At 32.2% G+C, this 14727-nt stretch overlaps 1 protein-coding gene across 1 annotated transcript in view; it reads left to right on the top strand.

The window, feature by feature from the left end:
• The window catches only part of LOC114332941 (rabankyrin-5), a 241665-nt gene that overhangs the window by 184087 nt on the left and 42851 nt on the right, over positions 1–14727 (top strand). Inside the window, exons 10-11 of the mRNA XM_050648465.1 lie at positions 722–961; positions 2882–3050. Of these exons, the coding sequence (XP_050504422.1) occupies positions 722–961; positions 2882–3050 (409 nt within the window). The remainder of the gene's footprint in view (positions 1–721; positions 962–2881; positions 3051–14727) is intronic.

Below are 14727 nucleotides of genomic sequence, written 5' to 3'. Positions count from 1 at the left end.
TTTATGTAATGGCAACTCTTGAACCTCTTTGTGTTGCTCATCACCCCAAATACGTTTATTTCGTTTATTCACGTACCCATTAAGCCACAAACGGACCTCATCGGAAAACAATTTTTTTTTTGAAAACAGTGGATGTTTTGCAGTCTTACCAAGAGCCCGTCGCCAGAAACAGTGACGACTTCAAATCTTACACTAATTAAATTTTGTATGATTTTAAACCAAGATCCTTACGTAAAATACGCCAAGTTGTTGCATACGACAAACCATGCTGTTGAGAACGGTGACGAATTGATTCTTCATTATTTACGCTTACACTATCCGCTACCTGCGCTATATTTTCTTCAGAATGTGCTGCATGTGGTCTACTTGGTCGCGTGTTATCCAATAATGATAACTGGGTTTCAAACTTACTGATGGTATAGCGAATTATGCGTTCGGTAGGCCGATTATGTGGATCATAAGTTGTTCTAAGCTAAGCGCACGAAACACATTCCTGATAGAACTCCCATTTCTTAATACTTTCCATGATGAAATGTCAAACATATTGAACAAAAGAGCAACGTCAGGTGACACGATTCATCCCAACAAATCCCCACCAAGAAAAGTACATACCTCTAAATAAATCACATCATTATAACAAACCATAAACAAATCCCGCCTGTGATAATTATGTTTTTTTTTTTCGTTAAAGTAAACTACACATTAGTATTTTTGATTATAGTACAACAGACTACGAAACACCTCTTCAATTAGCGATACATTGCCGACTAGGAGAAGTAGTTGATGCGTTATGTACAAGAGGCGTCGATATGTCAGCACCCGACAGACTTGGCAGTTGCGCTTTGTGGACAGCTTTGGACTCTGGACAAGAAGATATTGCAAGTATTCTTGTTAAACACGGAGCTGATACAGATTGTTGGGGAGATGGACCAGAGGGATGTCGACAAACTCTTCTGCATAGGTAAGAAAGCATATACATAAACATACGTGGCTTCTCATTTTGTTTTACAAATATTGTAAATGAAGTTCCGTTAGGTGCATCTATTTTACGCTATCATTAAACGATTTACTTCCTCAACGGCGTATTATTTACATCGTCGAACTAGAAATACTGACATAGGCCATTCGAATTATACATTAGTCCTATCAAAACAACATCAAAAGGGCGATAAAAAGGATTTGAATTTCGATGAAAATTACCCATAGCCACCTGAATAGCGGTTGCCCAGTTCCGTACAAAACAATTACAAGAGAGAAAATAAACAAAAATGACCAGAAAGCACCGAAATTAAATAAGGAGCCATATCAGAAATAAAAAACATATTAGGAAAGATAAAAATCTACAAATTCTACTGAAATCAATACTTTTTAGCAGAAGAAAAAGAGTGCGAAGAATATTATAAAAGAACAGTAAAAAGGGACAATAAAGGACAATTTGAGGTTTTGAAGGAAACGATAATGAGACTGAATTACAAACTCATATTAAATGGAGTGGTTAGAAATTCTCGAAAATAATTCTTCGGTTCTTTGTATGTCTCTATTGACTATATAATTTCGGTTTTAAAGATAAAACAATCTTTGTAAAAGCAAATTTTATTTCTTGTTTAAGTGAATAATATAGTATTTTGCGGTTTCAAATATAAAACATTCTTCTCAAATTAATTAATATTTCAACGCCACTCCATTACTATTTTTATTAGTTATGCCAGGGGTCACCAAATGGCGAACCGCAGTCCTCATCCTGACCGTAGGCTAGTTTTCTGCGGACCGTCATTAAATTCAAAATGTAGTGTTTAACAATTTTGAAAATATTTGGCATTGAAATTGTCTACTATGTTTAAATCTATCTATGACTTAACTTATGTGTACGACCCTGATGAGAATCAGTTACACTAACTTCACTTCAAACTTCAGACAGGTTGTATAAAATAAAAAATTTCATTTTGTTCACTTATAATTTAATTTTGTAAAGAGTTTTTCCCTTATTGTTATACTTGTTATAATCATTAATTTTGAATTTAGGTAAACTGTAATGTAAAATTGTCATGTGCGTTTTTTATATTCATTTCCTCTCTGCATGTTAAGTGGGAGTGTTTTTCAGCTGTGCATTTAATTAAAATAGTTTTCAGTTTTATAAAGTTTCCAACAAACATCTTACATTGAAATCAATGTAAAAAAGGTAACATGTTTATTACCATTGTGTACTATGATTATTTATTTAAAAATCTCAGTTTCAATAACTGGATTTAAAAAAAGTTAATAACTATGTACAAAACTGAAGATGTCTAAAAACTTAAGAAAAGACGTCATTGACATTTAAAATATGAATTCCTTACTTTTAAAATATTCTCAGTAATAATTTAAAATACTGTTGTGTTCAAAATATACTGATAATAATATCAAAACAATACACAATTTATATTTCATTTACTGTACCAGGAAAGTATTCACTACTACAGTGCTCAAAAAACAATCAGATATTATTAGTTTGCCTTTCCATTTCTTTTTATTCGCCGTAAAATGTACAGAACTGCAGTTGTAAAGTAAACAAACTCTATTTTTTAAGGTAGGCTATCCCTAGAATTCAAAATTTAAATGCAATATTTTTCAAATATGTTACATAAAATTGTTGAACACTATTGTTGAAGAAAATAACAACCAGAAACAAGTAGCATTCAATTCCGGATCCCGGGAGTGTCATAGGTTTTCGAAACGGACCCCCAGAGAACATCATTGGTGATCCCTAGTCTACGCCATAAAATATTCCTTTGAACTTCCGCCACTGAATTTTAAGCCCTCTGAAGCATTAAAAGCTTTAGTTCAAAAAAATAAATAATTATAAATCAAGATCAAAGAAATAATAAATCTTTTTGAATTTAAGGGCAATAGATGAAAATAAGGAGTCTGAAGCTATATTCCTCATCCATGCTGGTTGCGATTTGAACACACCTAGAATACCAGGACCCAATGGTGAAGGAGGAGATGAAGCGAAAGATAAGCGGTCTCCTTTGCATTTATGTTGCCAGTGGGGTTTAGAACCAGTAGTTAGGGTAATTATTAGAAATGTTATATAATCCATATAATTAATTTAGATAATAAAAATAAATAATCCATAAATACAGAGTTGATAAAGATTAGCGAAAAGACAGTAAAGTTGGTGGAAAACATCATGGCTTGATAAAAAACGGTGGTATAGTCGGTTCGCTAAACTCAGACACAACTGGCTAGTGATTTTAGTACGTAATTTTTTGTTTTTGGCCAATTTTGTCAAAATTGGCAAAATTACTAACTATTTAGTTAATTATTAACTAATTAGTAATTATTTTTTTGTCAATTTTACTAAATTGGCAAAATTACTTACTAAAATAACTAGCCAATTGTGTCTGAGTTTAGCGAACTGACTATACAAAACATGATGACGTCTTTTGGACGTCATGAAAAAATGGTTGGCAGAAAGGTTGACCTGCGGCGATCTTGAACGTTTTCCAACTGCCACATTATAATATGTCTATTGTGCTGTCTACAGATAGTATGCTTAGAAGAAGTACACTCGTTTTCATCCTCATAAATATAAACCGGTCACGTTTTATATGTTACCATATATGGGCTCAGCACATTTTACTCAAACAGTACTTGATATTAATATTAATATTTATTGATCAATACTACAAAAATTATCATTATTTTCACTTTCATTTGGCAAAATAAAAATCGAAGGACTATAATTACAGTGGACTCTCTCTATAACGATCACGGATATTACGAGGTTTCGATTATAACGAGGTACATTATGTCCCATGAAATTCCTATTCAACTGTAACATTCTATAACGAGGCATATTTGGTTATAACGAGAAAACACGAAACCGAAGAATATGTTTTTTACCTGTTTTTGAAGCTGTAATGGCTGGCTATAAATAAACACCCCAACTGCCTGTATATAAAAACTCCTAACATCTGTGTTATTATCGAGGCAAGTGCTGTAATAAACTCGCCGCCTGCAATAAACTTCTTCTTGTTTATCTATTGACCGATATTGAATATTGTAGGACATTTACAATTTATGAAAATGTTCTCCAAATGATGAATTCAGAACGTCTGCTCTTAAACATCATAAAGATGAGAAAAACGGAATACTTCGGCCATATAATGAGAGGGCCTAAATACCATCTACTTTGCCTTATTATACAAGGAAAAGTGGAGGGAAAGAGATGGATTGGTCGAAAGAAACTTTCATGGTTGCATTATATTATGGAGAGAGGTTTCAGGAACTTGTAAACATGATGACGGCCAACGTCTGAATACGGACACAGCACCTGAAGAAGAAGAAGCTCCTACCTTATACCTGATGGTCTGATAGGTAACCTCTTTTGCCGATTGGGGCGCTGCGATTTCATAAAGAACATTTGTTCTAGAGTCGAACCTTTTATAGGTATATGTGTCGAGGTAACGAGGCAATTAGGCCGCCATTTCAGTTCTCCTTATAGAGGGAGTCTAGTGTATTAAAAATATATAGATCACTTTCTCAAATCTAATGTTCATTATTGCTCCTCAACACGAAATCGTACCAAAAACATTGACACTCAACTGAAACTCATTGAATAAATTAACACATTGCGTGCCACGCTTTAATCGGGATACTATTCTCAGGGGCCATTGATATCCACGGCCATGAAAGTTAGTCATACGTGTATATCAAAAACAAGCGACGTGGCTCCTGGCAAAATATATGTGTCTCTCATGTACGACAGACGTGGCACACAATGTGTTAGTATGATTTCATATACAGAGAAAAGTAGTAGTTCGACCGCCGTTGAGTGAACACGTATGTTGACCTGCTGTGTTACTGTTAATTAACCAAGTGTTGTTAATATATTATTATTCGAACTTTTTCAATCTTCTTCTAAAAAAGTTAAAAGTATCTACTAAATTTCCACTTAATTTTTTCTTTTTCGACAACCAGCATCGTTTCCTTGTAAAAAAAATGCCATTAACCAGGGAACAGCAACTTGAAATAAGAAGTGCGGCCGACGTATCTATTAAACAACTTTGTCAAGATCAAACTTTTATTAAATCCATCGCCGATAGTGTTTCTGCTGGTATAGTGCAAATTTTAAATAGCAAACTTTATGTCTATGAGAAAAAGATCGACGACCTAAAAACTGAAATAACAAAAATAAAAACTGACCATGAAGTGGAAATACAGACAATTAAGGCAAGCCTAATTGACTTAAACAAAAAAGGGGATTCCTTCGATATGATAAAAATAACGACAGAGTTGAACCAAATTAAAAGAAAAGAAAGTAATATTTTAATATTTGGTGTTCCTGAAACTGAAATTTATTTGCCAGCTTATATTGAAAATATGTTTACAGCTATATTAATGAATCGAAATCCGCAATTAAATGGTTTACATGTTTCCCGTTGAGGTCTACAACCGTCAGCCAACTCAAATAAATGTCGTCCAATTAAAGTTACGTTTCCGAATAGTAATCAAGTGACTAATTTTTTAAAGCTAAATCCAAAACTCAAATCAATAGACTGTTATAAGCATATATATATGAGGTCAGATCAAACTGTTATGCAACGTGAGTATACTTCAAAAATCAAAAAGGAACTTAGCGATCGTTTGGCAGCAGGTGAAAGAAATTTGATTATAAAATATAAAAATAATCTACCATTTATTGTCTCAAAAAACCTGTAGTATCATCCACTGGATCACCGAAAAATAATGACAAACTTTTTGTATATTATCAAAACTGTCGCGGTCTAAATTCGAAAACAACTACATTTTTTCAAAATGTCCTAATATCACAATATCACATTATTGCAATCACAGAATCTTGGCTTCGGGATGGAGTACGCAGTAGTGAACTATTTCCTGAAGACACCTACACAGTTTATCGTAAAGATCGAAGTTTTGGCAATTTTGGAGGAGGAGTGATTTTTGCCGTAAATAATAACGTGTGTCATTCAGAACAACATAGTGTAGTGTTTCCTATTCGCGGTGTGCAAGTACTTGGAAGGGAAACGAGAAACGACCGTGCGCGAGTCGCGGAGAAATATTGCAACTATCTTAAATAATTCATATTGTCAATTGAAATTGTCAAATTGACGTATATTTCATACCTTCTGTCATTGAAGCAGAAAAATTATATATTGCTCCACAATATTGATATGATATGCAATTATTATATAAAGGTAAATTTAATTAATTTTATTTTGCTTGCAGTACTGCATTTTAATAACTAATTTTATTTACTACATACAATTGTTTACGTTTGCATAACATAACCTGCATCTTATTTTTTCTTCTTATTATTATTATTTTTTTACTATGGCCTTGACAATTATCCAGCAACCAGGACTAATATAATTGGCCAAGATAATTAAAAGTGCGAATAAAAGTACAGAGCGTAGAAATAGAGGTCGCTTTGCCGAACTTGCACGGTCCCAATAGAAAAAATTGATGTTTTATGTGTTAAAGTTTTCAAAACCAATAGCAAACCAATCTTCTTTATAACAGTTTATATCCCACCTAACGTGACATTTAGTGAGTATTCTGATTTTTTTGACTATATTGAAACTTTCCATGAAACTCATGAGGTCGTTTTAATTGGAGATTTTAATTTAACCGATCTTGTGGCATATTATGTTAATAATAGTCAAATAACTCCTTTAATTAATAGATTTGTTCAACTATTAAACTATACAGATTCTGTACAATGTAACAAAATAAAAAATATACATGGAAAGATATTAGATTTGATTGTAACACCGTCAGTTTTTAGTTGCGAAGTTACACCTGAAGTCAATGCCTTAGTTCCTATTGATTATCATCATCCTGCTTTAACTTGTTATTTTCCGTATGAAGTCAAAGAAGATGAATATTTTGTTCCGAATCAGAAACGTCTTAATTTTAGAAAATATAACGTAAATAAATTTAACAAACTTTTAACCGAAATGGACTGGAGTCATTTAAAACATTTTTCAGATGTAAATTCTGCTGTAGATTCGTTTAGTTTGTCTCTCCAAGAAATTATAGATAAATGTGTTCCACTTAGTTCAGATAGATCTCAAAAATATCCAGCATGGTTTACATCTGAAATAATCGCCAAAGTTAAACGTAAACATCATTATCTGAGAATGTATAGACGAAGTAAATATTGTTTTTACCTCCAACGAGCTAAAGATCTCAGGAGAACTATTAAATTAGAAATACAACTAGAATATAAAATATTTGTTGAAAGATCCCAAAATTCTTTTAAGTCAGATGCGAGAGAATTTTGGAACTTTGTTAATGCCAAAAATAATAAATCACGGATACCTGGTCTGATGAAATACGGTAGTGATAAGTTTACCACGAGTCAAGATATAGTAAACGCATTTGCAAACTTCTTTAAGATTGTTTATATTTCTGATAGTAATAGCTCTCCTTCTGTTACATCTGATTTTAATTATAATCCAAGTTCTTACTTTAATATCGGTAAAATTACCAGTAAAGATATTTTAGAAGGTGCAAAGAAATTAAAAAATAAATTTTCCTGCGGTCCTGATAATTTTCCTGTTTCGATACTTAAATGTCACGTCGAGTCATTCATAGAACCACTTGTTGTAATTTTTAACCTCATTCTTAAGACAACAACATTTCCAAATGCGTGAAAAAATACAAGAGTTTGTCCTATTTTTAAATCAGGTTCAAACTCTGATATATCTAACTATCGACCTATCGCTCTTATATCAGCATTCTCTAAATTGTTCGAAATTATCTTGACAGATTACTTGTATGCTCATGTGCGTTGTTTGATTACCAGCAGTCAACATGGTTTTGTGAAAGCTCGGAGTACGGCAACAAATCTTTGTATATTTACAGAATATGTTTCGTCAGCTTTAGATTCAAGACAACAGGTGGACGTCATATACACTGATTTCAGTAAAGCATTTGACCGAGTCTCACACAATAAATTGCTAACAAAATTAGATCAGTTTGGAATTTCCAATAACCTTCAAATATTACTGAAATCATATTTAACTGATAGGAGTTTGTTCGTAGAATATCAAGACTTTCGATCTTTTCGTTTTGTTGCCACGTCTGGAGTACCTCAGGGGTCAAATCTGGGTCCCTTATTATTTATCCTTTTTGTTAATGATATCTGCTCCATCGTAGACTCTGAAACACTGTTGAACGCGGACGATATGAAAATATTTCGCAAAATTAACCATATTTCCGACTGCGTTAAACTTCAACAGGATATCTCTGCCAATAATGAATGGTGTTTCGATAATCAACTATCCTTAAATATAAAGAAATGTAAAGTAATGTCCTATACCCGAAAGATCAATAACATACATTTCGATTATAAGGTCAACAACATTTTACTGTCTTCTACATCAGAGTTTAAAGATCTTGGTGTTATATTTGACAGTAAATTAACATTCTCAACTCATATTAATACCGTGGTCTCTAAAGCAACCAAATCTTTAGGATATATTATTAGAAGCTGCAGAGATGTAACGTCTGTGGAAGCTTTGCGTAGTTTATATTTTGGACTAGTTAGTAGTAAACTTAATTACTGCAGCGTGGTATGGAATCCTAATCATGCAGAACTTGTCTCTAATCTTGAACCTGTTCAAAAAAGATTCTTAAGATATTGTTACCTCAAAAATATAACAGATATCCGGTTAGAGGCTATAGCTATAATTTACTCCTTTCTGAGTTTGGATTCCATTCACTGCGTAAGCAGCGTGAAATAAACGGCCTAATATTCATCTTCAAAATTGACAATTGCCTAATTAATAGCGATGTTTTGCTTAGTCTTGTAGACTTTAATGTACCACGAGCTGTGTCACGTTCAGGTGTAACTTTTCATATTTCGGTGCCTAATTCGCAACATAATTTCTATTGTCCGATAAAAAGTATACTCCATCCAATTTACTTACCGTTGCACGTCATCCGCGTCATAGACCGTGACGTCACATGATACCAACACGAAATATTTAGGCGGTAGGTGTGTTCTTTTTTAGAATCACTTTCCCGAGTACACTGGCATTACAGCCACTAGACATATTTTATAATATACGCGTAGAAATAATATTTAAAGATTTTTATTAATGTCAACTTGAAGAAATACCCAATAATATGTTTCATTTAATTTGTATAAATGGATTATAAATCGTTTTTATGAAGCACATTTGTTCGGAATACACTGTAACTATAATCTAACGCAGGTGATATTTTGGCATAAATTGGTAACATTTATTTGACAGTTGCGGTGATGACACTTCATATTTGTTTATATTCTTTACTATAAGTATTTGTTTCATTATATTTACTGTTTTTATTATGTACTTTAACGTAAAATTATAATTTAATTCTTGTTTTCTATTTCTAAAGTTTTTATTTATTTACATTGAATATTAATTTGTTTTGCTGTATAATCCACTTCCGCAAAAATTGTGTGATGTATTTGATTTAAAATGAATTCAAGAATTTTTTGTAATTGGGCAACAATGTCAACTTAGATCTCTAACGTAGATACTGACGTGCAACGGTAAGTAAATTAGATCCACTGTATGTGCAGAAGTGTAAATAACTTAAGATCTGTGGACATTTTTTTTCTTAGTTTTAACATATTTAAACGCGAAATACGCAATAGCTTATCAAATTGATGCCATGTTATTTTTCTTTATTAAGGTCTTTGTTTATTATTGTGTATGTGTATTAACAACAGAAACATTTTTGGTTATTCTTTATTTTATTTTTATATTTTGTCATCAAGTGTTCAGTCAATGTATGTAGTTTTCTTATGTACACCTTTATGGGTTTATACCTGGTGGATGTATATTTCAGTAAATAAAGTAAATAAATAAAGAGTTGGGATAAAGTATGGAACCAAGCAAATATCTTTGAAACGAAAAGAACAATATTTATGAAACTTTGCATGCAAGTACAGTGACGCAAAAGGCATCTGATGCCATATTTTTTGTTACTACTCCACTTCCGGTTTCACCGGAAATACCCTTAACTTATTTACTTTAAATGGGACACCCTGTATATTTTTGCAGATTTTAAAAGAACTTGTTATTTTTAATTCATACATACCAAGTTTGGAAGAGAAAACTATTAAAACAAGAAATAAATCTCTTTACAGTTAAAAAATAGGTTAATTTATTTACGTTAGACCAATGATATTAAAAATTTAAAAAAATAGTTTCAAATGTTGAAAATGTTTGCTGTTTACCTCCTGACAACGTGCAAGCCTATAAATAAATTCGTGAGTCACTTTTTGCAAGATTTCTCCACGTATTAGTTCACATTCATCAATTATTATTCTTTATCTCAAATCCTGCAAGCATGTTGGTCGCCTAACGTAAACACGTAATTTAAGATAACCCAAAGAAAAAATCTAACGGGTTGAGGTCCGGAGAACGAGCGGGCCACTCGATGATTCCTCTACGTCCAATCCATGGATTTGGAAAATTCACTTCCAAAAAATGAAAATTCACCATAACCTATTATCATTAATATTTCAATACGATCTTTTCCACTTAAATGAACCATTTTTAATACAACCTATTTCTGTCAATTAGTTCAGTAACAGTTTTACCTACTATACTAAATTCAAATAAGTCATGCAGTGCATGTAAACAACAATTTTAGTCTACAGTATAGATCTATAGATGGTACTCGTTTATTTCCTATTACGTTGTATTAATATAAAAAATTACCTACAGACACTTTTTAACAAATTTTCTCTACCAAATTTGGTATGTATGAATTAAAAATAACAAGTTCTTTTAAAATGCGCAAAAATATATAGGGTGTCCCATTTAAATTAAATAAGTTAGGGGTATTTCCGGTGAAACCGGAAGTGGAATAGTAACAAAAAATATGGCAACAGATTTGCGTCACTGTACTTGCATGCAAAGTTTCATAAATATTGTTCTTTTCCTTTCAAAGATATTTGCTTGGTTCCATACTTTATCCCAGCCCAGTATGTAAGTACATCGTGTAACTCCATCTACTGTACGATAGAATATATGTACTAGAGCAGTTTTTGTATTTATATCAATAATTACAAAGAGGGATATAATATTAAAGTGATCATATGGTCACGCGGGGCAGAAATTCGCTAATAATTAACTTGAGTTAAAAGTAGAAATTAACCTTTAAAGATTCTGTATAATGGATTAATATATAGGGTGTCCCAAAAGTATAGGAACGGTCGAATATTTCGCGAAATGAATATCGGATCGAAAAACTGAAAAATACGTGTTCAATAATTTTCAAAAATCTATCGAATGACACCAAACACGACCCCCCCACTCCAGCCCCTGGTGGAGGGGTGGCGGGTAACTTTAAGATCTTAAATGGAATCCCCAGTTTCTATTGCAGATTTTGATTCCTTACGTAAAAATATGCAACTTTTATTCGAGAGATTTTTTCGAATTGTGGATAGATGGCCTTATAATCGGAAAAAAACGATTTATTGTGATACCATAGATAAATAATTATAGAAACGGTCTAATATCTCGAGAAAAACACTTCCAAATGAAAAACCAGAAAAAACGTTTAATATTTTTCAAAAACCTATCGAATTACACCAAATACGATCCACACACATCCACATCCTGGAGGTGGGGTCAAAAATCTTAAATAGTACCCCCGTTTTTTATTGCAGTTTTGGATTCCTCATGAAAGAATAAGTAACATTTATCCAAAACATTTTTTAGAATTGTCGATTTCTGGCGATAATAAATCGTATTTTTCCGATTATAGCGCCATCTATCAATAATTCTAAAAAATGTTTTGAATAAATGTTACTAATTTTTTCATGAGGAATCCAAATCTGCAATAATAATTGGGGTTCCTATTTAAGATTTTAAAGTCTCCCCACTCCACAGCAAGGAGGTCATGGTGTTATTCGACAGGTTCTTGAAAAATATTAAACACGTATATTTTTGTTCTTCGTTTGGAATTGTAGTTCTCGAGATATTAGACCGTTTCTATAATTTACCCATGATATCGCGATAAATCGTTTTTTTTTCGATTATAGCGCAATCTATGCCCGACGGCCCACTCCACCTCTAGAGGGTGAAGTGGGGCGTCGTGTTTTGTGTCATTCGATAGATTTTTGAAAATCATTGAACACGTATTTTTCAGTTTTTCGAACCAATGTTCATTTCGCGAAATATTCGACTGTTCCGCTACTTTTGGGACAACCTGTATAATAAATAATGAATGGGTTGAACGTGTGAGTCCATTTCAAATTACATAGTTATAGAATTAAAATTCAGACTTACACTCACAATCTGTTTTATTGGGTCAAACGATTGGGACGACCAGACCGGTTTCAGGCACTACAATTTACTGTCCATCTTCAGGTATTCTGTGGAGGTCCACTCAAAATGCTAAAAGATTATAATTTGCAACTAAAATAGTTTCTAACAGGTATATCTTAAATAGTGCCAATATTACTCATGTAAGGTTTGATAAAGATATAAAATATACATACTAATAATACTTACATGTAGACAAGGCGAAAACGGCGGGTTCGTTGGAAAAAATATCCCCATGAGATTTTTTTGCATGATCACATTCCTGAGACACCCCAGAATAAGGTTCAAGAAGTCGCCCACGCAAATGTTTTTAAACAAATTGCAAAAATCAATATTTTTTAAGAAGAACACTGTAACTCAAAATCGCCAAAAATGTTAGTTACGTTATTGGCTCCGTGTGTCTCCCCTCTACTTACAGTCACATGACACGCTGTCAGATTTTGTAAGGACGTTTTAACATTGAGTCTTATGGGATTATTTTGTTAAACTTGAATATTTTATTTTGTAGTGATAATAACCGAATACAATTGTTAGAATTCATTAGTTATTAATTTATACTGTAATTTATAGTGCAACAAAAATATTTTCTTTTTCGTTAATAAAGATTTATTGACATAAACTGCGATAGTGAGGTTATGTATACAAAATCAAACTGATAATCAATATTGGAAAGTGAAGAATTTATATCAGATTAAGTGCGTTTTTATTTTCTGTTTATATTAATACATAGTATCACTAGCGTGACACGGCATTTTTTTTAAATATCTCATTTAAACATACACAAAGCGTCCTTATAAAATTTCAAAAAACCGCCACCATGAGCAGGTCGGTCGATTATGCTTTGACACTTTGTTAACGCTCGGAGCGAATTCTATGCAGGGGTTGATATCTTCAGAACTAACAATATTTTAACAGTACCTGCATTATATGTAGAGGAGTATCTACTATTATTTTTTTAGAAATAAACATCTGTTTGAAATGAATCTACCTACACCTTGTTATAAAAATGGGGTGATTAAGTATATTTACCCTATTCACAGATTGACTGTGACAGAAAAAGGTACCAAATATTCTTTAATAAATTGATCCACGACATTAGAGTAATGAAAAATATTTAACTCAATATAAAAAGGCTTTGCATATATTACTATTGCAAATTGAACCATACATTCTATGAACTCAAAATATGTAACAGGATTTCTATAATTTCTTTCTTTTTTATGTGTATGTTGCTCTGCATATATGTATGTATGTCTTTGTATACATGTATGTACAATTTTAGAAATAAAGGTTACTACTACTACTTATCAGTTTCTGGGCAAGCAAGGCAACCACACAAGTAACTTTCATACATATATGTAATATTAAAGATGATGTTTTATAATGAGTTTTGTTTTAAGGAGGCACAAAACTGTATTAAATATATCGTAGCTTAGCTAATTACAACAGTTTAGTTACATGACTCAGACTCAAATGTTTAGTTACATAGCTCAAACCCAAATACAAATACTTCACTATAAAACTTATATGAACATAAATATTTTTAATTTGGTCTGAGGTATATAAATAAAACAAGATGATTAATATAGTTTACCTTTCGATAAGGGCTTCCTTTTTTCCAGCAACTCTCGCATTCCTTCTTCTTAATTCGTTTTTTAACGCACAAACAGTCCAAAATCCGTATTTTTCTGCCATAATTATTTATTTATTAAATCGTAAACAAAAACACCATATACAAGTTTCACGAACTGTCAAAGCGTTGACCCCCAACTACACCAGCGCCGCCAGGCGGGAGCGACGGCGTACATAGGTGCCATAGAAGCGCATGAGCGCTCATTTATACGATATGGTGTTGTCTAGTGGTTTTCAACTTCATTACAAATAGAAAAAGTGGGATGTGTCTTGAGGAGGTTGTTGGTAAGCAAGTTAATGTTTTTAAATATTAAGAAAATTTATTTATGTGAATTGTTTGTCTGAGTCAATAGCCCGATCAAAGAACCATCTGACCCAAAAAAAAATAAAGGAAGGATTAAAATTTGGGAATAGGTAGTTGAAATTGTCTATTATTATATAAGAAAAAGTTTACAACTCTACATCCCCTCCATGTTACAAAAATGGAGGGGAATACCCCCTTCTCGGAGGTGAAAAAATATACATTCAAAATAAGTCCGGAATTTAATAAATTGACTAATTCTAAGGAACTTTTGTTCTATAAAGTTTTTTACTAAGTCTATACTTTTCGAGTTATTTGCGAGTGAATATGTTCATTTTTAACAAAAAAATAACATGTTTTTGGACGGATTTTCGCAAATAATCCAAAAAGTGTAAGTATTTTATCGAAAAAAATATTCTTATTAAAAATATAACTTATAAAAAAGAAAAAAAAATG

The sequence above is a fragment of the Diabrotica virgifera genome, chromosome 4 (genome assembly GCF_917563875.1).
Source record: "Diabrotica virgifera virgifera chromosome 4, PGI_DIABVI_V3a".
NCBI lineage: Eukaryota > Metazoa > Arthropoda > Insecta > Coleoptera > Chrysomelidae > Diabrotica > Diabrotica virgifera.
This window is presented reverse-complemented; position numbering and strand designations above follow the sequence as displayed.